This window comes from Mya arenaria, chromosome 8 (genome assembly GCF_026914265.1).
Source record: "Mya arenaria isolate MELC-2E11 chromosome 8, ASM2691426v1".
NCBI lineage: Eukaryota > Metazoa > Mollusca > Bivalvia > Myida > Myidae > Mya > Mya arenaria.
The window spans coordinates 33408325-33436201 of record NC_069129.1 but is presented as its reverse complement, the minus strand read 5'-3'; the positions used below and the strand labels follow the sequence as shown (position 1 = coordinate 33436201).

Genomic DNA, 27877 nt, shown 5'->3' with positions numbered 1-27877 from the left:
TAGGACAGAATCTTAAATTAAGTACCTTTATGTACTTGAGACACTCAATGGATAACAGACTGAATGACTTTTGAAATTTTATTTCAAAATTTCTTAAGACCAATAATAAAGTCTTGAAAAAAATAAACATATTGCACAATAAAATAAGAGGAATTTATTGAAATGCTAAATGGAACAATGAATGCATTTTATAACTGCCAGATACAGGTGCTACAATGTGACATGCAGCAGGCATATATCAAGCACTTTTATTGCTTACTTATGTCCTAATTATATCATGAAAGAATCTTTTACAGAGATAGAAATATGCTAACATATACAAGTAAAGATAACATTTTAAGTTACAGGTGAAAGTGGTCCAGTGATCTAGTTGTCCACCTCTCACCAAATGTGTCATGAACTCCAACAAGGAGTTAAGAGTTGTCTAGTCATAAAGGTGTCCGCCTTTCACTCCAGAGGTTTGGCTCAATTCCCACCTGGGGTACTTTCTCATGACCTCTCAAAAAAGGACACAGTTCTGACAGCTGCCCAGGAGGGACTAACATCAGCTTTCAGCTCTCTACACAATCAAGCTATAATAAACTAGAACATGTATAAACCATTCTCTCGGCTCCACCAAAAAGGGAACCAGCCCTGTGCGCGGTTTCATTCAAAATCCTAGGAGTGATATCATATCAAGGAGAGATATCCAACAGCAGAGTATTAGAGATATGAAATCACTCCTCCTAGGGTTCATGATGTAACCACTCCCTGGTGTCCAGGACATGGACTACAACATGATACACATCAGCTTATAAAAATGTCTACACAATCAAACAATACGTGTAGAGTAAACAAATAGGATATGAGCAACAAATGATATGGTCCCAAACTCAATGACAATAAAAAAAGAATAACATTAGTAGCCTATGCCATAAGAACAGCAATTAAACAATCCAGCTTAAGTTTCGATCTCTTCAATATTTTTACACAACTATACGACTGTACATGAGTTGACATTTAATACAAAAACAGTTTATGAAACAAGTTTATATATCGAGACTTCAGCAAGTTTAAAACAAATTGCGTAATATATTTCAATATACCGTTATTTTGTATTAAATGGCAATGATTGTAAGATTCTTTTATCACATGACAGCATTTTTTCCTAAATATACAGATTTTATTCATTTTCTGTAAAAGTTTAAGTCAAACATTAGTCTGGCAAAATGATGACAATGTCCAGTTATATTATTAAACACATAAAGGTTGTATTACACTCAAAACAAGGCATGTCATGTGATGACAGCTAATAATCAACAATTTTTATCATTTTGAAGCAATCCACTCGAGTCAAATACAACCTCCCAGACCAACATGCAGTACCCTGCTATCTTCAACACTAATGTACATTCTCATACATTTAAATCAATAATGACAACAATAATTGTAAATAAATTTATAACAAAAAAACGACATTAAATGTAAAACTGACCAAAATAAAGAAAACTTGAAAATAGATATGCAGATTAAACTTGTGCATGATTCGGATGATACTGCCACAAAATGCTGCTTCATTTCAGGTTATATATATAACCTGTGAAATAAATCAACAATAAATGAAATTCTCATACTGTGACCTTGGCAACTTTTTACCTTGGCAGTGATGAAGTACTGAATGATGTATTTGTTTATCCATTATATCAGAAAACTGATATGAAAAAAAATCTACACAATACAAAGGAGCGAATGATGATGCTCATCTGTTATTTTTCATCAAACAAAGCCCATAAGTCAACAATTATGAAAGCAAGAAATATGGGCCTCGCATATGTTCGTATTGTCCCTGCAAATGTGTAAAAATTAGGGATGCAAACGAATATTCGAATATTCGAATATTCGATCAAACGTTTGGTATTCGAATGTTAAAATCAATATTCGAATATTCGATGTTTTTTGTATAAAAATAAAATAATATAACTATTGCCTCGAAATGTGCTGTTTTGTTTTTATAAGGAGTGACCCCTTATGCCAGAGGCGTGAATGTGATGACAAATACACTATATCCGCGTCATATGTCAATTAGGGATACATCGTCGGTGATTATAAACAGTCCCCGTAATTTTACGAAAACTGGCAAGTAGACAAGTGACATCAAAGAAGTTTCAATAGTTTTCAGTATATCCAAATGACCATGCAAATAAAGGATTTACGGCATCGGCCCCCACAGCAATGTGTTGTCTTGCCTGCAATATAGCTCAAATTGCCTTGATGATATGAATGACATTTTCTAGTTATGTGCTAACAAACTGTTTTCCATGCTTCGATATAACATCCGTGCTTTAAAATGTAACTGTATATGAAAGCGTTTTATGATATATTTTCTGTATTGTTATACAATAGATTAGTCAGAATTCTTTTTTTTTTTCGTTTTATTATTTTACCATTTCCCGAGTTGGGTTGATTATCCAAAGGTTATATTTAGTAGAAGTCAATTCCCGAACGAGGCTGCCCGTCCTACATAACAACCCTGAGATCCGGTTCGCGGCATTCAACCGCAAATTTACGATCTTCCCCTTGTTTACAAATATTAATGCAGTGGAATGGAAATTATTATTGAAGTTGTTTTCTGTATGTTCAAAATCTATTGCTTTTTATTTGATTGTTTTGCTTCTGAAAATTGGGAATTTCAGTGGCTGAGTTTGTGAAAAATAAGGGTCCGTCGCGTGAACCGGCTACGACAAGGAAGGGTTAAAATGTGAATACTAATAATAGTTTACTGCACTTCTAAAATATTAATGTTGGTAATCGAATATTCGAATATTCGAATATTCGATCGAAAGAATTACCGAATATTCGAATATCAGTTTTGCCATTCGTTTGCATCCCTAGTAAAAATATTTATTTTGAATAGTATTTTTTTTTAATTATGGCCAAGTTTAAAGTTTTTCAATGAAGGCTACGACAATACCTTGACTTAACACCGAGAGCAAGGCCACGACAATACCTTGACTTAACAGCGAGAGCAAGGCCACGACAATACCTTGACTTAACACCGAGAGCAAGGCCACGACAATACCTTGACTTAACACCGAGAGCAAGGCCACGACAATACCTTGACTTATTATTCAAACAAGAGCTGTCACAGTAAGTGACAAATGTCACCGAAGTGCCATCCAGTTCAAAGGATTATGTAATTACTAATAAGCCTACATTCAGGAAGAGCTAACATAAACTTTAGTATATGCCAGACCCCATGATGGTTTACCTCCAGAGAGGGGAGTGAAGAAGAAAGAGGTAGGGACATGCATGTGACATGCCTTCTTTATGCACCAAGCCCATGTGCCAAGTAATGTTAAAACTTTCCCTGTATGTCAAAGTTACAACCCAGACACAAAAAACTGGAAAAAAGGATAGACAGTGCGATTAAATATGCCCATCCTCAGGGGCATTAAATCAGATGAGCTTATTAAATAATTTAGAGTCAACATTAATAGAATGACTAGTCCCCTAACAACACCTAGCACTGTGCAAGCTCCAAGTGGAATGCACCATCACATACTATATTTCAAGTTGTCAAATAACTGAACACTGTAACTCTCATATGCACTCATTCTGGCTTCAATAACTTTACATCTGCAATCAATCCACCTCATTAGGAAAGTGCAATACTTTTGCAACTAATTTAATTCATAAAAAAAAGTTACAACAGTACTGGAGTAAACATAAAAAACATGTTAGACAATATCAGGTGTGTATCCAAGGTGTTTCCGTCGTGCCTTGCGATGTTGAGACTGCACAGACAGGAAGTGTTGCAACAGCTTGTCAAACTTGATTTCCTGCACGTACTGGTTACGTTCAACCTTGGTCTGTTCCTTTGTCCTTAAGCATAGGTGTTATACAATTTGTTAAAAGCTATAAATGTAAATTATCATGAACATCAATTCATTTTATACTTATTCTTGATGATCTTGTAGATTTAGATGACCAATTTCCCAAATAAAAGGAATGAAATGAATCTTGAGAAAGACATCACAAATGTTATACTTCGACCTTTTCTCTTTAAAAAAAACCGGACTACCTATGAAAGGAATGACACTTTTAGAAGGTATGGGCATGTGGAATCGCTATGGCACTGACCTGTTGGCAAATGCAGCCATCTGGAAGTGAGGGATACAGTTGAGCCTGTTACGGAGGAGGGTAAAGGGCTCGGCCTGGGGTAGAAGCATCAGCAGCCCATACAGGCTCCTAATCAGATCCTCGCTGTTACTCTCATCCAATAACTGTAAGCGGAGGTCTGAAAACAGGTCATAACCGCATTTTGATCATTGAATAATGACGCTACGGGCATATAATATCAATCTAAAAGCATCTAAGCTAAGGGTTGTACAATTATGTCACTGATGTGTCAGATCAGGTAGCTGAACTTTCTATTCCAATAGAAATTAGGTTGTCAAGTAGCAATAAGTTGAAGAAAATCTGTTTGTGTTCTGACCGATGCTTAAAGCCATTGTGCTATTATTATCTTCTGTTGTGTAATGAGAATTTGTGAAACACAACCTTTCATTGAACATTTCAGGTAGAAATATTCAAGTGCAAACAAAACATTTTATTGCATGGGTATTGTTGTTTTCTTCGAAGCCTTTTTTCTTCTCATAAATACTTACATGCAAATATTGGTGACTCAATCAGCTGAATGAGTTTGTCTATTTCATTGAGAAAGTCCACAGTAATCTCAAGGTTCCCACTGGTTCAAGGTTAAAGAAAATTCCTCTTTTAAAATATGCCAAATTTATATGTTGCATGTATTCTACTACAGATATATTGCACTACAAAATTACAATGTAGTTTGTGAGATATTTGAAACAAAGAGATGTCTTATAAGTATCTATCATGTGTTTCCGGTATGGATAGAAAAATCCGACCCAAGGGCACGCGCGTAAGGCAGTAACAAGGCTTGCCGAGTTACCGGCAACGCAACGTGCCCGAGGGTCGGATTTTTAGATCCAAACCGGAAACACATGATTGATATTTTTTCTTGCATTTCCAAAATTATCAATTTGTGGAAAAAATGACGTAGAAAACGAACTTTTGTACATTTCACCAAAAAATGTGTGCGACATTGTTTACTGACGTCATCAAAACTCAGTAATTTTAAATAACTAGAAATCACGTTTTTCAAGATTATTTATTTGGAATTTTAATTGAAAGTCTTGTATAGATATATATTTGATTGCTCTTTATTGAAATGGTATAATATTATTTTAATAAACCATGCAATAAAATAAATAAGAAGTGGCGCGTTGTTTCGCGTGACTCATCTTACATAGGGGGTGTAAGATGGGTTTTTCCGGCACTGGTCACATGACCGGAAACACACGTTCGGTATGCAAGAAAACATGTGACACATACCACCCACTCATATAGCTTCACATACTGTAGGCACTTACTGGCACATCATTTTCCAGATGTGTTGGTTTAACTTTTTTGTTTTAAATATGCTGAAGAATGTCCTATGCCAAATCTCGGACTAAATTTCCAGGGGGGAGCACGCCAATAGATCCCTCCCCTCGCTTGTGTACACAACAATTATCCACAATGCCTGGTAACAAAGCCTTCTATTGTTTTTACAATTGAACAACATTTAATGGATACAAGACTTGAAGCAGGGAGCACGAGTGTGTGTAGTTCTGTGTCAGGTAACATAAGGCCAGTGTTGCCACGGGACTGTGGGACCAGGAGCGGTACAGACAGCTGAACAACAAACAACTTTCCTGAAATGTAATATACCTTGGTCTTGATTATGTCATATCACATATGAAATTAAGTAATTTAAGGCAACTCTGATTAACCCAACTACTAGGATATTTGTGAAAAGATCTTACTGCAACAGTGATTGCTTGATAAACAATGTCCACACTTTGATGGCCACTAGTGTAACAACTTTGATATCAATAGCAGTTTCGAAATTAAGATGCTGGTTTTTTCACTGACAAATGTGTTTTAATGAGCCTTCTAAGAGTTATAAAGTATGGTCCATGTGTAGACCCCTGCAGGTATCTACTAGCCTAGTAGAGGATACTCAAAGTTACAAAGTACCCATAACTAAAAATAAACCCATCCCACCTTAGAATTAAGATGTTTGAGCTGGTTCCGTAGGTTGAACAGCTCTGTAGAGGTGAGGAGGATGGTGTTGAGTGTTTGAACCATGGTACAGGCAAACTTCACGTCTGTCTCCAGAATCAGGATCTCCGACATCGACTGGAATATGTCCTCCGAGTTCAACAATACACACAACTGCCTGAAATTATATCAGGTTAACATACTTGTGAATGAGAAAAAAACTAATTACAAAAGGCCATAATTTGCAGTAAATACCTTGTTCATATTTTCTTAGGTCTACCTTGGGAATGTCAAAACAAGGTTCAAACAATTTACGTATGTCACTTTTATGTGTTATACCAACATAGAACAAACTAATAATTAAGGAACAATAAAGCACCATACCTGATTATAAATGCTCCTCTTCTCTCTAGTAATATTCTATCCTTCTTAAAACAGTCAATCAATTGGACCATAAAATGCAAAAAATATTTATTTGTCACATTCACGGTCTTTAGACATTGCGATAAATGCCTTATTAAGTTGTCATTTGAAACTATGCCATTTCCACTAGTCTTTGAGTCGCTGTCAGTCTTCTGTGTGGAACTATCCTTTATTCCTGTTTGAAGTTGACTATCCTGTGCACAGGAAGTGTGTTCATTCGAAGATATCGCACTGGTGTCTATTGGGTATGAAGTGATCTTAGCTAGTGTCTCAAGAGCCAACAGGACTGCCTAGAAAATGGAGAAAAAAATAAGGCTTATTTTCTCTATACTGATAACTTGACTTTTTATTTTTAAACATTTTTTGTTACATTTTAATTTATCATTTTGGCAACACAGAGATACATCTAATAAATTCTATCAAGCATCATAAAATCATAAACTAAAGAGAAAAGTGTAAATTTCTGAGATGCATAATAACCAGTATCAAAACTCATTCTTGTATCTATATGCAGAACAATTTATAGACATGAGCCAAATGCAGGAGTATAACCCTAACAACTATGAACTATTTCAAAAGCAAAATACAAAATCATATTAACTAATACCTCATCCGATTGGTCAATGTCAGCCAGAGTCCTCATTAGTTCTGGGAAGATTAGGGACATGTGACGGAATGTCTGAAAGGAAAACAATTCAAACTTGGAAATATCTTACATGTGTTGTTAAGAATTGCAACAAGCCAAAAAGGTATCATAGCCAAGTGCAGATGTTGTCAGTTTTTGGCCTCTGGTGAAGTATGCTTTTCAAAACAAAAAGAGTTAAAAACCTTTGAAGTATCTATGACCTTCTAACCGTGTCACATCATGGGTGTCGCCATTCTCTAAGGAGTCACAGGGAACTATGATGTCATATTTTCCGCTCATGTCAAATTTACCATCAAGCCTAGCTATTTCTGCTTGCAGTTTAAATCTAAGCTTATACTGTCTTGTAAACTCATCACAAAACAATAGTTCTTCTTATGTGCAAGATACTCACTCTTTCAATACATACTATATAATTTGACAAAATTTCTATACATTTTTTGCTAGATGGCTTTTGACCAATGAAACGCTTTGGACATTTCCATATTTGTTGTTCCCAGATATACTCATTTCAAAATTAACACAATAAAAACCTCAGGCTCAAGCCTTTACCTATAAAACATGAACCCTTAAAATTAATTAAATCCCTCTAAAGCCGTATTCACCTTGTGTGGGACCTTTGCCAGCAGGTGTCTGAACCATCGTAGTGAGGCGATGCGCGTCTGGAACTCGCGATGTTTCACCAACATACACAACGTCTCTATCACAGACAGGACATCAAGCTGTAATGACCTACAGGGAGAGAGAGGGTGACAGAAAAAAGATCAGCACTTGATAATAGTAATTTATTTCAGTTTGATAGTGAATACAACTGATATAAATAACACTTGGATCTGTTTCCTAACTAGCACTGTTGTTTTTTTGAGAGGCCATGATAAAGCACCACTGGTGAGACTTAACAGTCAGAACACCTTCAATGTAGCACCACCATCATCTATCACTGAATACCCGTAGGTAAAGTAAGCTGTTTTACTTTTGTTTTTATTTTTGTGCATTATTACTTCAATATCTGCATTCCAAGACAGCATAGTAATAATATTAATACAAACGCACCCCTGAGTAAACACCTCTGCTCATCTGTTTTTATTTTGTAAACATTAGGGGTAAAACTTATTTTTTAACACCCAGAGTTATCAGCTCTGCTATACATGTGTGTACTGTCTCTGATGTGTACCAAGTTTCATTTGAACATTTTTAATAATGTTAGATTTATGGCCAAGGTTAAAGTTATTGCATAACAACGACACAGACAACACCCGGGGCAGTGATTACGAACAGTCTCAAGTCTCAGTTCAGACTCAAGACTCATTATGGCAAAACTTCATTTCATGGTAATGTTCCTTCTATCAGAGCATTGATGGTAAAATTTGCTGAAATATATTACTATTTCAATGTTTTTCCCTTATTTACATATTTTTTTGTAAAAGAAATGGAATAAATATGATTTGTTTTTCTTTTATAAAAATGTTATTCTGAGTCTGAGTCTAGATTTGGACTTGAGACTATTCATAATCATGGCCCCAGGGCTATGACAATATCCTCATAATCTCGACTTGATTTTTTCTTTAAATAACCAAACTAATAATGTCCTCTTGACATATTTATGTTCAATATTACTTCATTTGATATTAAGTGTATTAATTATGTTAATTTCTTCTTTTAGTTAAAAGCTATTTATATGACAAACATAATTATAGATACTGTACAAGATGTGACATATTATGTATCTTAAGGTTAGCCATCCGTCATTAAGATGCAAAGATGTGTTAATGCATTTTAGATATTAAGATCGAGATTATTTCTATGTTTAATTTATATTGATTAACCATTGATTAATTTCCATGTATTACATTTTTGATTACACCACAATGATGGTACTTTTATGAATTGATTCATTAAAGGGAGGTAATCAAACACAATTTTACTATGATTATACAGCAATTTTATTTATTTGTATCTTACAAAACATAATGTCTATATAATAAAAAGCTCTCTGTGAACACTTTAAAAATATTGAAAATTAACTTTTTTGTATTAATGATGGATGTATTACATTAAGTTACTAAACATGCAAAAGTTAGATGATATCAGAAAGCTAATATCTACCGGTAGGTTAGATATCACCATGCGTACATAAGACATTCCACTGATCAACAATCCACTCGTGTGCTTACTATTGCAAGTTATGTAGAACACCAAATATATTATGGGACTGTTTTTAAAACAAGCAAAAAAAACATATTTATTAGGAAAACTTAAATTAAAGTAAAATAAAATCTGCAATCATATTTAAAATTATACATGTGTGCTACAACAACTACAAATCTCATGCAAGCAATGTACATGCAGTAAGTAGAAATAAGCAGTTTTTTTCATCCCATTTTATTTGGAATTACAGGCAACTTAAAGACATACTCATCACAAAATAATGCAAATGTAATTATTACCGGTACCACAAAAAATATACCAGGAGATTATATCAGTTAACGGCAACATTCATGTTAGGCTTCAACCAACACTTCTTAACAAAATATGTACTGTGAAACCATTTATTATGGTTGAAGAAAAACATTAAATTTTAACAATCCTTAATTTTTAAATTAGCTGCTCCATATGTCTGCATTCAATTAAATGTATGCATTTAAACATTTTCCATTGTGGAACTCTATGGAACACCATATAAATGAATGATTTCACAGCATGAGGAAACTAATTCTACATAAAGAAACTGTCTACTGAAAGGAAACCAAGCCACATGCAACCTTTCCTCTTACCCTGCTGAAACTTCACAGGTGGTTAATTTGTAAACCTTCTGACCACTGCAAATAATAGTTTGGCATCAAATTTCTATGCATTTTTTTTTCTTCATCGGAACTATAATCACATCTATGTAACAACCTTTACAACCAGACACCTTCAGTGTTCTCTTTTAATTTCTATAGTTCATTGCTTGCTGTCCATCCGATCAGCGCCAAGATTTATATGCCCTCTATTTGTTTATTAGCCTATCAATTCATTAATTGGGCCATGACATCAAACCTAATGATTTGAGTATTATCAATAAATTATAAGTAAGTTATAGTTCATGTATTACACATAAAACAAACTTCTTCAATTGGTTGCTGTTGCTGTTGCTACCTTGTATTATTTTTGTGAAACATGGACTATAACCTGAACATAAAATTCATACTAAAGTTAAGTGTATATTACATAAAAAGGAGTAAATATGCTATACAAAAAATCTGTCTTTCTTACTTATCAGTGACAGACTCCACTTTGCTATCCATATCTTTGCTTGTAGAAGTGACCTCCCCTTTTGAAGTAAAGATGACCTCCCTTATATTTTCTGGAGTTGTCTGCCCCTGAGTACTCTCCTGTGAAGGAGTCTGGGCAGGTGTGGGATTGTCATCTACTTCCTCTATCAGCTCCATGACAACCCGGTTTAAACTTTCCGCTGCCTCACGTACACTGTGTTAACATAACTTGTTTAGACAAAAATTTAGGGTATCAGTAGCAATGAGCAACTTACTTACTTTCAATGACCTTGTCCGTCTCAATGTCCATACACATTATTGATAATTTACTTAGCCGATTTTTTGTCATGGATTTTTTTATTACTAATGTTTAAATTTAACAAATGCTGCTTCAATCATGTCTTCCTAGATACCCAAACAATTGCTGTCAGTTTCACTCAAGCTGTTCGGAATTTTGGTACTTTTTATTATCTTCATATTCTCTATCAAATAGTTAACCCATACACATGAGTTATATTTTACTTTCAAAACATCTCGTTGTTGTGTTTCCATTTGATGTTAAAAGTTCCACTTTCTTAACTATTTCAAATGATAAAGATTTCTTCAATCCACTTCACTGCTTCTTACGACAGGAAACAGTGATTAAGTAATAGCTTAATCATGATACACATTGTTAATGTACGTGGTGCAATGCAATCACATTTGTTAAATAACTTCTTTCTAAGTAAACCCTTCTCTCATAACACAAAGATAAACCTGAGTCCATATATATACAAAAGGAAACCATTTCACTCCTGAACCTTGAACAGATACACTTTGATAAAGTATATAAATATTAATTGAACAGTCACATGTAAACTTTAAAACATCAACACATTTAGTTTCATACATTATATTAAGTACAGGAAAGAAAATGCAAGTTTCAGAATTCAGTTTGATAAGATACACAAAGAGTTCCCATAGTGGGCAGTAATGCTTGTAGTTCAAAACAGTGAGGGACCAATGAGTAAAAACAGTCTTTTCGGTGATTTTCTCGTGAAACATAATTATACATACTGAAATAATCATGTTGTTTTCATTTCATGAGAGAAAATTATTAAAACTCACATTCAATTATATGCACATGCCCTATCATCAGGAAATTACATTTACTGTCTTGTGCTATAACTATCTAAATTGAGCATGGTGTGGTTGCAACATGGTGTGGTTGCTATAACCACATGAATAGTGCATGGTGTGGTTGCTATAACCACATGAATAGAGCATGGTGTGGTTGCTATAACCACATGAATAGAGCATGGTGTGGTTGCTATAACCACATGAATAGTGCATGGTGTGGTTGCTATAACCACATGAATAGAGCATGGTGTGGTTGCTATAAACACATGAATAGTGCATGGTGTGGTTGCTATAACCACATGAATAGAGCATGGTGTGGTTGCTATAACCACATGAATAGAGCATGGTGTGGTTGCTATAACCACATGAATAGTGCATGGTGTGGTTGCTATAACCACATGAATAGTGCATGGTGTGGTTGCTATAACCACATGAATAGAGCATGGTGTGGTTGCTATAACCACATGAATAGAGCATGGTGTGGTTGCTATAACCACATGAATAGAGCATGGTGTGGTTGCTATAACCACATGAATAGTGCATGGTGTGGTTGCTATAACCACATGAATAGTGCATGGTGTGTTTGCTATAACCACATGAATAGTGCATGGTGTGGTTGCTATAACCACATGAATAGAGCATGGTGTGGTTGCTATAACCACATGAATAGTGCATGGTGTGGTTGCTATAACCACATGAATAGAGCATGGTGTGGTTGCTATAACCACATGAATAGTGCATGGTGTGGTTGCTATAACCACATGAATAGAGCATGGTGTTGTTGCTATAACCACATGAATAGAGCATGGTGTGGTTGCTATAACCACATGAATAGTGCATGGTGTGGTTGCTATAACCACATGAATAGAGCATGGTGTGGTTGCTTTAACCACATGAATAGAGCATGGTGTGGTTGCTATAACCACGTAAATAGAGCATGGTGTGGTTGCTATAACCACGTAAACAGAGCATGGTGTGGTTGCAATAACCACGTAAATAAAGCATGGTGTGGTTGCAATAACCACGTAAATCGAGCATGGTGTTGTTGCTATAACCACGTAAATGGAGCATGGTAAGGCGTTAATCAAGCATGGTGTGGTTGATATAACCTCATAAATTGAGCATGGTGAGGCGTAACGCAAGCATGGTGTGTGTGCTATAATCACAGTAACTGAGCATGGTGTGTGTGCTTTAACCACATAAACTGAGCATGGTGTGTGTGCTTTAATCATGTTAACCGAGCATGGTGTGTGTGCTTTTACCACATAAACTGAGCATGGTCTGTGTGCTTTTACCGAGCATAAACAGAGCATTGTGTGGGAGCTTTAACCACGTAAACTGACCATGGTGAGTGTGCTTTTACCATGTAAACTGAGCATGGTGTGTGTGCTTTAACCACATAAACCGAGCATGGTGTGTGTGCTATAATCACGTAAACCGAGCATGGTGTGTGTGCTTTAACCACTTCAACAGATCATGGTGAGGGTGAATTAACCCCATAAATCTGGCATGATGTGGCCGCTACATATATCAAGCATGGTGTGGGTTTCATAACCCCATCAATCAAGCATGGTGTAGGTGCTATTACAATTTAAATCAAGCATGGTGAGGGTACTTTAACCACAAAAACCGAGCATAGTGAGCGTTCTTTAACCACTTAAACGGAGCATGGTATGGGTGCTACAACCTCGTAAACAGAGCATGATGTGGGTGCTTTAACCTCGTTGTTGTCATATATAATGCACAAAATATTCTATACATTAAAATTTTGCCTTGTTAGAATGGCTTATCAATGTCATAATTGATTGGATATCATTGTTTACCATTTTTTTAAGATGCACTTTTACCCCCAGTTATACCAATATTAATGCAACTGTTTTAATTTACCAAAAAGGTTGAATAAATATCAGAAACAATGGTTCATATGAAGCTTACCGTGGTCAATTTGAAAGAAAGGTGCAGAAAACAGTATTCCTACCATATGAGAAGATAGTTGACCACTGTTAAATCTTTTAGCATTCACCAGTCATTTAATATTTGTGCATATTCAGCATCTTGTTATAGGTTATTAATATTTACAAAAAATGCATTATTTATTAAGTAGTTAAAGGCTTATCACTCAAAATGTATGTTGGTGATAAATGTGTATGTATTGATTTTACATGATTTTTAAGTGTCACTTTAAGTACTGTTTTTGTTTATGTTTTAAACTTTCACAGTGAAACAGGATTAAATATGATGTAACCATATTATAAATATGAATTAGATTTAACTTTTACATGATTGAATGGAAAATCACAGTTTGGAGTTCAGATGCATACTGTTATATGGTGTTATCTAATCACAAAGACCACTGACCTCAGTGATTAATGTATCCAATGTAAACCACGCTATGTCAATACTACTTTTATAAAAATCTGACTGAGCTAACAATGAATAATTATATTATTACTGGCGTAAGACTACTTCATCAATGAAGGGCGATGTCATCATCCTGGCATCAATTTTTGCACATGTAACAAAAATAGTCCATAATAGCATGCCATTTAATGCTCCAAGATGCCCTCAATTTCTTATATTTTCCTACAGCATCTTAAAAGAGATGTTAATGTACACACCTTTTCTTGCTCTTGTTTTCTATATCTTCCACAGCTAGACGAGGCAGTATGGCCCGCAGTATGCCCGAAGTGTAGGGCAACATGAGGCGACCAGCAAGGAACACAAATTCCCGTAGCCAGGTGATTGCTGTACTGCTGATTATGTCGTCTTGGAGAACATAAAATAAAAATTGGTTTATAAATAACAATTCTGTAAAACAAGAGCTGTTGTAGGACAGCGTGCTCGACTGCGCCGCTTTGACTTAGAAGTGAATACAATAACAATGTAATATTACCAAGTTTGGTCTATTTATGTCAAACCTAATTAAAATTATTCAATACATAAGGTGACTTTAATGCTGGCCTCCCACCACCCGAAAAATGATGCAAGCCATTCAAATAACTTCATTTCTCGTTATGAAAATGTGGTAAAGAATATACAAATATGCCTTTCAAAAGAAATCAAAATAAAATTAAAAAAAAAAAAATTCAAGGGCCATATGGTTTAGCCCTCCTTTCCCTTGGTAAAAAACTGGTTAAGAATGTAAAAATGTGCCTGTCAAAAGAAATTAAAAAAAAATAAAAATCAAGGGACAAAATTTGTATTTAGGGTTAAAATGGAGTTATGTTTCTTGTTGTAAGCTGGTGGAAAATAATTTTGAATTTTATTAAGTGCATTGAATGAAAGGTACAGAAGTTATTTTATTAAAATTCCAACTTTTAGTCCATCTTTTACCTTTACTTGCCTAAAACTTTAACCTAAGTCAATCAGGGGCCATAACTTGTATTAAGGATATGAAGTTATGTAACCTCATTGGGTGACGGTCCTGAACAATTGTGTGAAGTATTAAGTCAATTGAATGAAGGGTATAGAAGTTATCAATAAATATTTCAACCTGCCCTAAAACTTTAACCTAAGTTCCATAGTCAATCAGGGGCCATAACTTGTATTAAGGATAATATGGAGTTATTTAACCTCATTGTGTGATGGTCCTGAACAATTGTGTGAAATATAAGGTCAATTGAAAAAAAGGGTATAGAAGTTATTTATAAATATCCCAACCTGCCCTAAAACTTTAACCTAAGTTTCATAGTCAATCAGGGGCCATAATATGTGTATAGAATAATATGGAGTTATCTAACCTCATCATGTGATGGCCCTGAACAACTGTGTGAAGTATTAACTCAATTGAATGAAAGGTATTGGACTTACAAGTAAAAATCCCAACCTGCCCTAAAACTTTAACCGAACGCTGACGCTGGGGCGAATAGTATAGCCCACCTATTCTTCGAATAGTCGAGCTAAAAACACAAACTTCGCAAGTCATATTCAAAATATGAGAATGTGTATACATTTGGGCTGGAAGAAAATAAACAATTTATATAAGCCCTATCCCTCCGTAGGGATATACAACACTCAGTTTTAAGTATATGATGGCTTCTTGAACGAAATGAAGTTATAAGTGAAAATAACACTTACCAATTGATTAAACTTGGCTACGTTAAACTAGAATTCCGTAAATTGGATGTGTTGCCTGCCTAGAGTGCCATTAATTTTTCTCAATGACCCTGACCATTTGTATATTTACCCAAAACTCAGTGTGGGTCATCTACTGAACATGACTAGTTTGCAAACAAAAGATTGAAGACTTTATAACAGAGTTCAGAATTTTTTATTGGAAACAAAAGCGCCCATAAATTTACTAAGAAAGGTCATTAAAATTGACCTACCACGATTCGCAGGCAATGCAATAATAACAAAGTATGATTTGAGATTAAGAAACATGATAATGATAATAAATCAATGAATGGAAATGCTTTAAAGCTGCACTCTCACAGATATACCATTTTTACAACTTTTTTATTTTTTGTCTTCGAAAGAGCAAATTTTTGCGTGAACATCTTCAAACCAATGATAAGATTGCTGACAAAATATTAGATCGCAGTTTTTCATATATCCGTTCGAAAATGAATGTTTAATGGCTTAAACCCTTACTTACAGTTTAAGAAAAACGCATAAAACATCAATTTTTTAACTTAAATATAAAAATCTGCGATTTATTTTTTTGTCAGCAGTATAATATAACTGGTTTCCATGGATTTTTGCAAAATTTGACTCGTTCCAAGACAAAAAAAACAGTTGTCAAAACTTTCAATCTGTGAGAGTGCAGCTAAATTAAGCCATTGAAAGTTATAGATATGGATTATATTGTGCAGACAAAAAGATTGCATTTCACACAGCAGTGTAAATTTGTTGACTCATCAGTTGATGACAAGTTTGAGGAATAGAGCAACAGAAAGAAATAGATCAGTAGATTAAATTGGATAGGCAAACAAGAACCATCTTGCTTTCTGTATAAAGGTATGCAGAGATTTGAAAATGGACATGTCTGATTCAGGACTGAGTGTGTTATCACAGATCATGAGAAAAGTTAATAAATAATTTGTTTGTAGTGCCTACCTTCCATGTTCTCACTGTGGAAAATCAGAATGTTAGCCATCTGAGGAAAGTTTATATATGTCTTTGACTTCTGGATCCCGATCAGAAACTCACGCAAGCAGTCCTGGCACCTGTAGAATACACAAACTTCATGACAAATATTGGATATGTAATGTCCAAACAAACCACAAGAAAAATATTGGAAATGTAATGTCCTAACAAACCACATGACAAATATTGGAAATGTAATGTTCTTACAAACCACGAGACAAATATTGGATATGTAATTTTCTAACAAACCACGAGACAAATATTGGAAATGTAATGTCCTAACAATCCACGAGACAAATATTGGAAATGTAATGTCCTATCAAACCACGAGACAAATATTGGATATGTAATTTTCTAACAAACCACAAGACAAATATTGGAAATGTAATGTCCTAACAAACCAAGAGACAAATATTGGAAATGTAATTTTCTAACAAACCACAAGACAAATATTGGAAATGTAATGTCCTAACAAACCACGAGACAAATATTGGATATGTAATTTTCTAACAAACCACGAGACAAATATTGGAAATGTAATGTCCTAACAAACCACGAGACAAATATTGGAAATGTAATGTCCTAACAAACCACGAGACAAATATTGGAAATGTAATGTCCTAACAAACCACAAGACAAATATTGGAAATGTAATGTCCTAACAATCCACGAGACAAATATTGGATATGTAATTTTCTAACAAACCACGAGACAAATATTGGAAATGTAATGTCCTAACAAACCACGAGACAAATATTGGATATGTAATTTTCTAACAAACCACGAGACAAATATTGGAAATGTAATGTCCTAACAAACCACGAGACAAATATTGGAAATGTAATATCCTAACAAACCACGAGACAAATATTGGAAATGTAATGTCCTAACAATCCACGAGACAAATATTGGATATTTACTGTCCTAACAAACCACGAGACAAATATTGGAAATGTAATGTCCTAACAAACCACGAGACAAATATTGGAAATGTAATATCCTAACAAACCACGAGACAAATATTGGATATGTAATGTCCTAACAAACCACGAGACAAATATTGGAAATGTAATGTCCTAACAAACCATGAGACAAATATTGGAAATGTAATGTCCTAACAAACCACGAGACAAATATTGGATATTTACTGTCCGAACAAACCACGAGACAAATATTGGAAATGTAATGTCTTAACAAACCACGAGACAAATATTGGAAATGTAATATCCTAACAAACCACGAGACAAATATTGGATATTTACTGTCCTAACAAACCACGAGACAAATATTGGAAATGTAATGTCCTAACAAACCACGAGACAAATATTGGAAATGTAATGTCCTAACAAACCACAAGACAAATATTGGATATTTACTGTCTTAACAAACCACGAGACAAATATTGGAAATGTAATGTCCTAACAAACCACGAGACAAATATTGGAAATGTAATGTCCTAACAAACCACGAGACAAATATTGGAAATGTAATGTCCTAACAAACCACGAGACAAATATTGGAAATGTAATATCCTAACAATCCACGAGACAAATATTGGAAATGTAATGTCCTAACAATCCACGAGACAAATATTGGAAATGTAATGTCCTAACAAACCACGAGACAAATATTGGAAATGTAATGTCCTAACAAACCACGAGACAAATATTGGAAATGTAATATCCTAACAAACCACGAGACAAATATTGGATATGTACTGTCTTAACAAACCACGAGACAAATATTGGATATGTACTGTCCTAACAAACCACGAGACAAATATTGGATATTTACTGTCCTAACAAACCACGAGACAAATATTGGATATTTAATGTCCTAACAAACCATGAGACAAATATTGGATATGTAATGTCCTAACAAACCACGAGACAAATATTGGAAATGCAATGTCCTAACAAACCACGAGACAATTATTGGAAATGTAATATCCTAACAAACCACAAGACAAATATTGGAAATGTAATGTCCTAACAAACCATGAGACAAATATTGGATATGTAATGTCCTAACAAACCACGAGACAAATATTGGAAATGTAATGTCCTAACAATCCACGAGACAAATATTGGATATTTACTGTCCTAACAAACCACGAGACAAATATTGGAAATGTAATGTCCTAACAAACCACGAGACAAATATTGGAAATGTAATATCCTAACAAACCACGAGACAAATATTGGAAATGTAATGTCCTAACAAACCACGAGACAAATATTGGAAATGTAATGTCCTAACAAACCACGAGACAAATATTGGATATTTACTGTCCTAACAAACCACGAGACAAATATTGGAAATGTAATGTCCTAACAAACCACGAGACAAATATTGGAAATGTAATGTCCTAAAAAACCATGAGACAAATATTGGAAATGTAATGTCCTAACAAACCACGAGACAAATATTGGAAATGTAATGTCCTAACAAACCATGAGACAAATATTGGATATTTACTGTCCTAACAAACCACGAGACAAATATTGGATATTTACTGTCCTAACAAACCACGAGACAAATATTGGAAATGTAATGTCCTAACAATCCACGAGACAAATATTGGAAATGTAATGTCCTAACAAACCACGAGACAAATATTGGAAATGTAATGTCCTAACAAACCACTAGACAAATATTGGAAATGTAATATCCTAACAAACCACGAGACAAATATTGGAAATGTAATGTCCTAACAAACCACGAGACAAATATTGGAAATGTAATATCCTAACAAACCACGAGACAAATATTGGAAATGTAATGTCCTAACAAACCACGAGACAAATATTGGATATGTACTGTCTTAACAAACCACGAGACAAATATTGGATATGTACTGTCCTAACAAACCACGAGACAAATATTGGATATTTACTGTCCTAACAAACCACGAGACAAATATTGGATATTTAATGTCCTAACAAACCATGAGACAAATATTGGATATGTAATGTCCTAACAAACCACGAGACAAATATTGGAAATGCAATGTCCTAACAAACCACGAGACAATTATTGGAAATGTAATATCCTAACAAACCACAAGACAAATATTGGAAATGTAATGTCCTAACAAACCATGAGACAAATATTGGATATGTAATGTCCTAACAAACCACGAGACAAATATTGGAAATGTAATGTCCTAACAATCCACGAGACAAATATTGGATATTTACTGTCCTAACAAACCACGAGACAAATATTGGAAATGTAATGTCCTAACAAACCACAAGGCAAATATTGGAAATGTAATGTCCTAACAAACCACGAGACAAATATTGGAAATGTAATTTTCTAACAAACCACGAGACAAATATTGGATATTTACTGTCCTAACAAACCACAAGGCAAATATTGGAAATGTAATGTCCTAACAAACCACGAGACAAATATTGGAAATGTAATGTCCTAACAAACCATGAGACAAATATTGGATATGTAATGTCCTAACAAACCACGAGACAAATATTGGAAATGTAATGTCCTAACAAACCACGAGACAATTATTGGAAATGTAATATCCTAACAAACCACAAGGCAAATATTGGAAATGTAATGTCCTAACAAACCATGAGACAAATATTGGATATGTAATGTCCTAACAAACCACGAGACAAATATTGGAAATGTAATGTCCTAACAAACCGCAAGGCAAATATTGGAAATGTAATATCCTAACAAACCGCAAGGCAAATATTGGAAATGTAATGTCCTAACAAACCACGAGACAAATATTGGATATGTAATTTTCTAACAAACCACGAGACAAATATTGGAAATGTAATGTCCTAACAAACCGCAAGGCAAATATTGGAAATGTAATGTCCTAACAAACCGCAAGGCAAATATTGGAAATGTAATATCCTAACAAACCACAAGGCAAATATTGGAAATGTAATGTCCTAACAAACCACGAGACAAATATTGGATATGTAATTTACAAACCACGAGACAAATATTGGAAATGTAATATCCTAACAAACCACGAGACAAATATTGGAAATGTAATGTCCTAACAAACCACGAGACAAATATTGGAAATGTAATGTCCTAACAAACCACGAGACAAATATTGGAAATGTAATGTCCTAACAAACCACGAGACAAATATTGGAAATGCAATGTCCTAACAAACCACGAGACAAATATTGGAAATGCAATGTCCTAACAAACCATGAGACAAATATTGGAAATGTAATATCCTAACAAACCACGAGGCAAATATTGGAAATGTAATGTCCTAACAAACCACGAGACAAATATTGGATATGTAATTTTCTAACAAACCACGAGACAAATATTGGATATTTACTGTCCTAACAAACCACGAGACAAATATTGGAAATGTAATGTCCTAACAAACCACGAGACAAATATTGGAAATGTAATGTCCTAACAAACCATGAGACAAATATTGGATATTTACTGTCCTAACAAACCACGAGACAAATATTGGAAATGTAATGTCCTAACAAACCACGAGACAAATATTGGAAATGTAATGTCCTAACAAACCACGAGACAATTATTGGAAATGTAATGTCCAAACAAACCACAAGACAAATATTGGATATGTAATGTCCTAACAAACATTAAAATTTTGTGAGGTTATCTTCCTTTTCAACTAAATTCCCTCCCTTGTATAATGCTTTGTAAGTTCTCATTGGCAAGAGAGTCCCATAACTATGCAGTATTTCATACATTTTCCTGATCTCTAGTTTTCTGTCGTCCAGTATCTGGAAGAGTCCATCTAGGATTTCTGGTAACAACACCAGCATGTTGATGTCTGGTACAGCATCCAGTGTCACTATCTGCAATAATACACAACTATGTACATGTACCTACAGAAAACAACACCAGCATGTTGATGTCTGATACAGCGTCCAGCATCACAATCTGCAATAATAGACAACTATGTACATGTACCTACAGAAAACAACACCAGCATGTTGATGTCCGATACAGCGTCCAGCATCACAATCTGCAATAATAGACAACTATATACATGTACCTACAGAAAACAACACCAGCATGTTGATTGTCTGATACAGCGTCCAGCATCACAATCTGCAATAATAGACAACTATGTACATGTACCTACAGAAAACAACACCAGCATGTTGATGTCTGATACAGCGTCCAGCATCACAATCTGCAATAATAGACAACTATATACATGTACCTACAGAAAACAACACCAGCATGTTGATGTCTGATACAGCGTCCAGCATCACAATCTGCAATAATAGACAACTATGTACATGTACCTACAGAAAACAACACCAGCATGTTGATGTCTGATACAGCGTCCAGCATCACAATCTGCAATAATAGACAACTATATACATGTACCTACAGAAAACAACACCATCATGTTGATGTCTGGTACAGCGTCCAGTGTCACTATCTGCACGGAAATATATTCATAGTATGCATAATTATATGGAAACCTTTATTTCAAACACGTTTGCTTTTCTTTATAATAACTAGAGCTATCACAGTAATGGTGAATATACCCCGATGCCGCCTTGACACAGGAATGATTAAGTGTTGAGATGTGGAACAGCAGATGCACAACAGGCCTATGGTGACCAACATTTCTATGAAGTTTCATGATGTAGGTGGAACACTTTTGGTGCTTCATTCCACAATAGATTTTTAATACCATTTTGTACTTACCCAAGGGTCATAACTCTTGTTTGTTCCAAAAAAATATGACAAAAGTGGCAGGGTTCACAAACAGCCTTTGCTGACTAATATACCTACATTATATTATATAGTATCACAAATATAGGTGCAACAGTGTTAGAGCTACATGCGACACAAGATTTTAGTTATATAACATGATGCATCAAAAGCAACTATTACGCGATATAATTTTTTATATCTATCTGATGGTATAATGATAAAAAGGCAGTATTAAACACAATATGTATAAAGCATCTTAGGTTAAAACTTTCATCACAGATGTACATATTTCGACCACAAATGGATATTTTTAAAATAATCAAATCTACATGATAACCATCATCAAAGTTGAATGTGTTTACTAAATTTGTGTGATTTATCTTTTAATATATATATTTAAAGAACAAGTATACAAATGTCAATGTCTTCTTAAATTCGGGAACTATTACAATAGAAACAAACACATTTAACTTTGGGACATGAAGCAAAAGAAGTTTACCCAGGACACAATGAACTGCCTGGCATGCTCATTCTTGTTGTAGATTCTCTCTCGCAGCAGAGGGATAAAGGAAACTAGGTCAAACGACGCACTTTCTGTGACTATATCCTGAAAATGAAAATCACATAATGTAATTTATTTTAAATTAATGTAGGTCAGTATACAGACACAGTGGTATTCATATCAACATAAAGAGAAACAATCCTGAAAATCATGAAAATTAACACTTTATATGATATGAATTAAAGCGGCTTACATCTATTAAAATATTATGTTGACTTGATAAAAGATGTCTAGGGTAAAAGACATGTCTGGGATTGAGATAAAAGACACTTCTGGGATTGAGATAAAATCGATATCTTGGATTTGGATAAAAGACATGTCTGAGATAAAACACACGTCTGAGATAAAACACATGTCAGTGATTGAGATGAAAGACATGTCTGAGGTAAAACACATGTCTGTGATTGAGATGAAGGACATGTCTGAGGTAAAAGACGTGTCTGTGATTGAGATGAAGGACATGTCTGAGGTAAAACACATGTCTGTGATTGAGATGAAGGACATGTCTGAGGTAAAAGACTTGTCTAGGATTGAGATGAAGGACATGTCTGAGGTAAAACACGTGTCTGTGATTGAGATGAAGGACATGTCTGAGGTAAAAGACATGTCTGTGATTGAGATGAAAGACATGTCTGAGATAAAAGACGTGTCTGTGATTGAGATAAAACACATGCCTGGAATAAAAGAGACGATGCTTCAATAGCTTATTCCTAAGCAGATTGAGAGATTCCTTAACATCGTATCTTACCTTCATTAATCGATCAAGAAGTTCTGTTCCACTTTTCACATTCTGATCAGGGTCTGCATACAGCTAGAAAAATGGGATATATTTTTACATGATACCAAACATTGGAAGGACAGCTCCTGCTTTGGTTATGGTCATGGATTAGGCTCTATTTATATTTATTTTTTCATATTAAACCAGTCCAACCCAGTAAGGATAGTAAGTAACTCAGATAGAATCTAAAAAAGGCCTATCAAGCAACTGTTAATTCCCTGACAAAACAACATCAGATCTCATCAAAACCATCAAATTCAGGGCTGTTTATCAAGAAATATTAAAGTAATGTCTCATATTGAAGGACAGCCCCTCCCTGAAGATGCAAATATTGCCCTAAAAAGTAAGCTGTTGTTGTTGTTGTTTTTTTTTTTTGGGGGGGGGGGGTAACATTTGAACTTATTCACTTTCCAAACATAAGATATATTTTCCAACCTTATCAAATTTGGTGATGTATAACCTTGACACAATATATGAATAGAATATTGCAAAGGCTATAGCGAATATAGCAAGGAGGTTAGCGCTCCAATATATATTGGTCACAAACTATGACATTATTTTCATTGTTCACATTTTGTTACTGAAATGTTTACATGAAATGTAAGTCACCAGAAGAGCAATATACAACTTACTTTGCTGAGTGCATCAAATATTTCATTGAAGAAAGGCAGAACAGATCCTCTGGTGACTTTAACAATATTGTAGAGAGCTTCACAGGAGTAGTAGCGAACTTGGCTGTCTGCGTCCTTAAAACACTGTAGTACTGGCTTTACAAGCTCATTTACATATTTGCAAGAATCCTAAAATTGAAAAAGAACAATTCTATGTAGATTAACATAGGAAGCTTTACAAGACTGTCTAATTGACCAGCATGTACATTGTTATTTTGACTGAGAATGGGGCCGAAATTCACAAACCTATGATATTAAAAATTTAAGCTCAAGATTAACAATTCAGCCATGTTAATTGAATTGAAATCCTTCAGTTTTAAAAAATACTATACAAGCTGATATGTTTCAAAACCAAATCTGTTTCCAGACTGGAAACCAGAACTACCGACAGGTGTTCATTGCTATTTTCTTAGAGAGCAATTAGAAAATGATTATGGTGGGCTCAACCCAGGATGACTTGGATATGAAGCATAAACCTTGACATATCTTTTGGTGCATTGACGACAATCAGTTAATATTTATAACTATAAAAAAGACTACAATTGTTACCTTTCCTAGAGCAATGGAAGCAGCTGCCAGACCAATGAGACCACCTTTCCTGGAATTTGGGTTGCTTGAAAGAGCAAAGTTGTCTCCTAAAATCTTCAGGACAGATTTTATTTGCACATCATCTTTTCTTTGCACATACTCTTTCATAACTCTGCAAGGAATATAGATGTTGACATTGTCAGAAAATGGGGTAAAATGTAGCCAAAAAGCACAATATTCTTTATATATTTTTACATGTATAGTCATTTCTCAAATTGCACTCCTTTTCCACATACAAAACGTATGGTTCCGACAATTCATGAAAATTTTCATCATCTTGTTCAATCAGTATGCAAAATTAACTTTTTTTTAAAGTTCATTTTGGCTGCAAATGAAGAAATGAAATTTAACGTATCCATCATAAGATTATTGGAAATAGAAGAAAGGATAGGAGCAGTGTTTTTTGTCTTCAATACAAATACAAACTACCACAATTCAGACGATGAAGGATGACAAACGTGTTGTCTGACATGAACTTGACAATGCAACAATGTGAAAGGTAATGTACATGAAAATTGTAAGCAAATACCAAAAGACCATGAATGATGCTGCAAGTCAAGTATTGGTAATGTTAATATAAACTGTCTTCCTGAAATGTGCCTGCAAGTCTGACATGACCTGCATATGTTGGTTCTTTTTGGTTTTTGTTAATGAGGATCTGTCTGACCGGCAAACTAGATTATTGCAATATTATCATATGAACAACAGAGCAGTCTTTCCAAATTTAACATTTGTTAGCAGTAGTGAGTCAATCCAAGCATACCGGATACCATTATGTTTGGTGACATTTGATCTGTTTTGACATCGTTTTGCAGGACTATCTGTTTCAAGCTTGCGCAAGCAAGCTAGTACTAGCATTATTTTGGAGGCTTCCTCTCAGGTTTACTTGTAGGAAAGTAATATGAAATGGGTGCTTTACATGACATTAAGTGTCATAGCAGTGTCATATCATTGGTTGAAATCAACACAAGAGTGTAAAAATTTGGTTTGTTCATGCAAAAGTCTATTTTTCATGACTGCCAAAGCCAATGAATAATTTTTCTCAGCATGCTAAGAAGAGTTTGACAATGACAACAAACATCAATATTTGTTCAAGTCAAGCATCATGATGTTTTGAACTCTAAACATTTCATTCTAAAATATCGCTGACAGTACACATGCATTCACAATCATTCAAATAAGACTTTGGGGATTTTTTTTTTAATTCATGGTACGTATTTTGGCAAAATCTCTAGCTTGTTAGTCCAAGCTGAGAGTAGGATTGTTATTTGTCCCAGTTCTAATGGACTGGCATTTTTACAATTTTGGAAAAACTGCATTAATGTAACTGTAGAACAAACAAGCAAGCAAAATGTCAATTAAGTGAAACATTAAACAAGCAAATTCATTGAATTGATATCCCCTGCCAGATTGGGCTAAGTCAAGGAAAGGAAATCAATTGTTGATAAAATATAATATATACATGAGTTTGAGTTTGATTGCAACTGTTTGAAATAAAAAAAAAATTATATGTAATGTAACATTTAGAACTGACCAAGAAACCTAGTCTATGACTCCATGTTACCCATGCAGTTCCAAACTAATCTAAGATTTCATCAAGGCAAACATTCTGATCAAGTTTCATGAAGATTGGTCCAGATATATTGCAAAAAATATAGCCTCTAGAGTGTCCACAAGGTTTGTTCTAAGATTTGACCGAGTGACCTCATTTTTGACCCCACATGACCTACTAGTTTCAAACTATTTCAAGATTTCATTGAGGCATTCTGATTAAGTTTCATGGAAATTAGAGCGGATGTATTGCCTCTAGAGTGTTCCCAAGATTTCTGTAAGATATGACCTAAAGACCTAGTTTTTGACCCATATGACACGCTTTTAAATTGCAGTCGAAATTTAACCCAAAAGAACATACTGACCATGTTTGAACTCAATCAGACCTATCACCACCATAAAATAGTTTCAGACAAGTATTTTGAAAGATTTGACCTTGTGACCTAATATTCGATCATATGTGACCCAGTTTCAGATAAGTCCAAGATTTCATCAAGGAAAACATTCTGATGAAGTTTTATGAATATTTGACCATGTATAAAGCCTCTACTATGTTCCAAAGATTTTTCTAGAATTTGACCTAGTGACCTAGTATTTGACCCAAAGTGACCCACTTTTCAAAGTTATCGAGATTTGATCAAGGGGAACATTCTGACCAAGGTTGAACATTTTCTGATCAATGCCTACCAAGATATGGTACTGGACGGACGGACAGAAGGACGGACGAACCGAAGGACGGAATGACGGACAGACAACGCCAAAACAATATCCTCCTCCTGAAATCTTCAATTCGGCGGGGGATAATAATTGACTTCATTTATTAACATGAATGTTCATGTATTTATCATTTCCGTTTTAAAAAGGTTCTAAAATTTTAATGAGAGGAGGAGTGTGGTGAGTGTGGGTAAAAATCAGCTGCCCTGTTAGCTCCTCCAGGGTTATCTTTAATTAAAATTAATTTACCTTTCTATTTCTAGAGCGCCTTGCTTTCTCTTTTCATACAGCTTGTCATTCAACGCCTTCACACAAACGGCGGAAAGTGGGGCATTTTCCTTATCTGTCATGGTGATTTCAATCAAAGTTACAGCTTAATTATGCTTAAATTCAATCCGGAAATATAATTATGATTTTCTGATGGCATTCGCCATTTTGAATATCATGTGACATGGCATTGCACAAAACAATACCCTACAATCCAATAGTGGTTATCGTTAACCTGATTTGTGCAATGGACTGGAGGAGGTAATCACTGATCAACTTTATATATACGACGTATACTTTTCATTTATTTATAAACTTTACATATATACTTGATTCATTATGTGGGTCCGTTGATTAAACGGTATACAGTATATTTATTCGATTGTTTGCAAATTTTACACGTGA

At 34.6% G+C, this 27877-nt stretch overlaps 1 protein-coding gene across 1 annotated transcript; it reads right to left on the bottom strand.

The window, feature by feature from the left end:
* Positions 1 to 64: 64 nt before the first annotated feature.
* On the bottom strand, positions 65 to 27633 carry LOC128243941 (protein VAC14 homolog). Its single transcript, XM_052961961.1, has 18 exons — positions 27455 to 27633; positions 24902 to 25052; positions 24314 to 24481; positions 23652 to 23714; positions 22841 to 22948; positions 21355 to 21464; positions 16600 to 16709; positions 14160 to 14307; positions 10424 to 10636; positions 9943 to 9987; positions 7774 to 7900; positions 7133 to 7204; positions 6487 to 6815; positions 6106 to 6280; positions 5635 to 5753; positions 4647 to 4726; positions 4120 to 4276; positions 65 to 3861 (listed from the first exon to the last, which is right to left on the bottom strand). Exons 1-18 carry the CDS (start codon positions 27553 to 27555, stop codon positions 3717 to 3719), a joined length of 2421 nt encoding a protein of 806 aa, XP_052817921.1. The 5' UTR covers positions 27556 to 27633; the 3' UTR covers positions 65 to 3716.
* Between the last annotated feature and the right edge of the window lie 244 nt (positions 27634 to 27877).

Bases quoted from the DNA above. Each gene is read 5' to 3' on its own strand.
- LOC128243941 (XM_052961961.1), bottom strand. From the start codon at position 27,555: ATGACAGATAAGGAAAATGCCCCACTTTCCGCCGTTTGTGTGAAGGCG. The intron at 7,205-7,773 runs GTGAATACGGCT...TTTTCCTTTCAG, and splicing joins TGGCAAAGGTCCCACACAAG to ACATTCCGTCACATGTCCCT. The intron at 3,862-4,119 runs GTCAGTGCCATA...CCTATGCTTAAG, and splicing joins ATGGCTGCATTTGCCAACAG to GACAAAGGAACAGACCAAGG.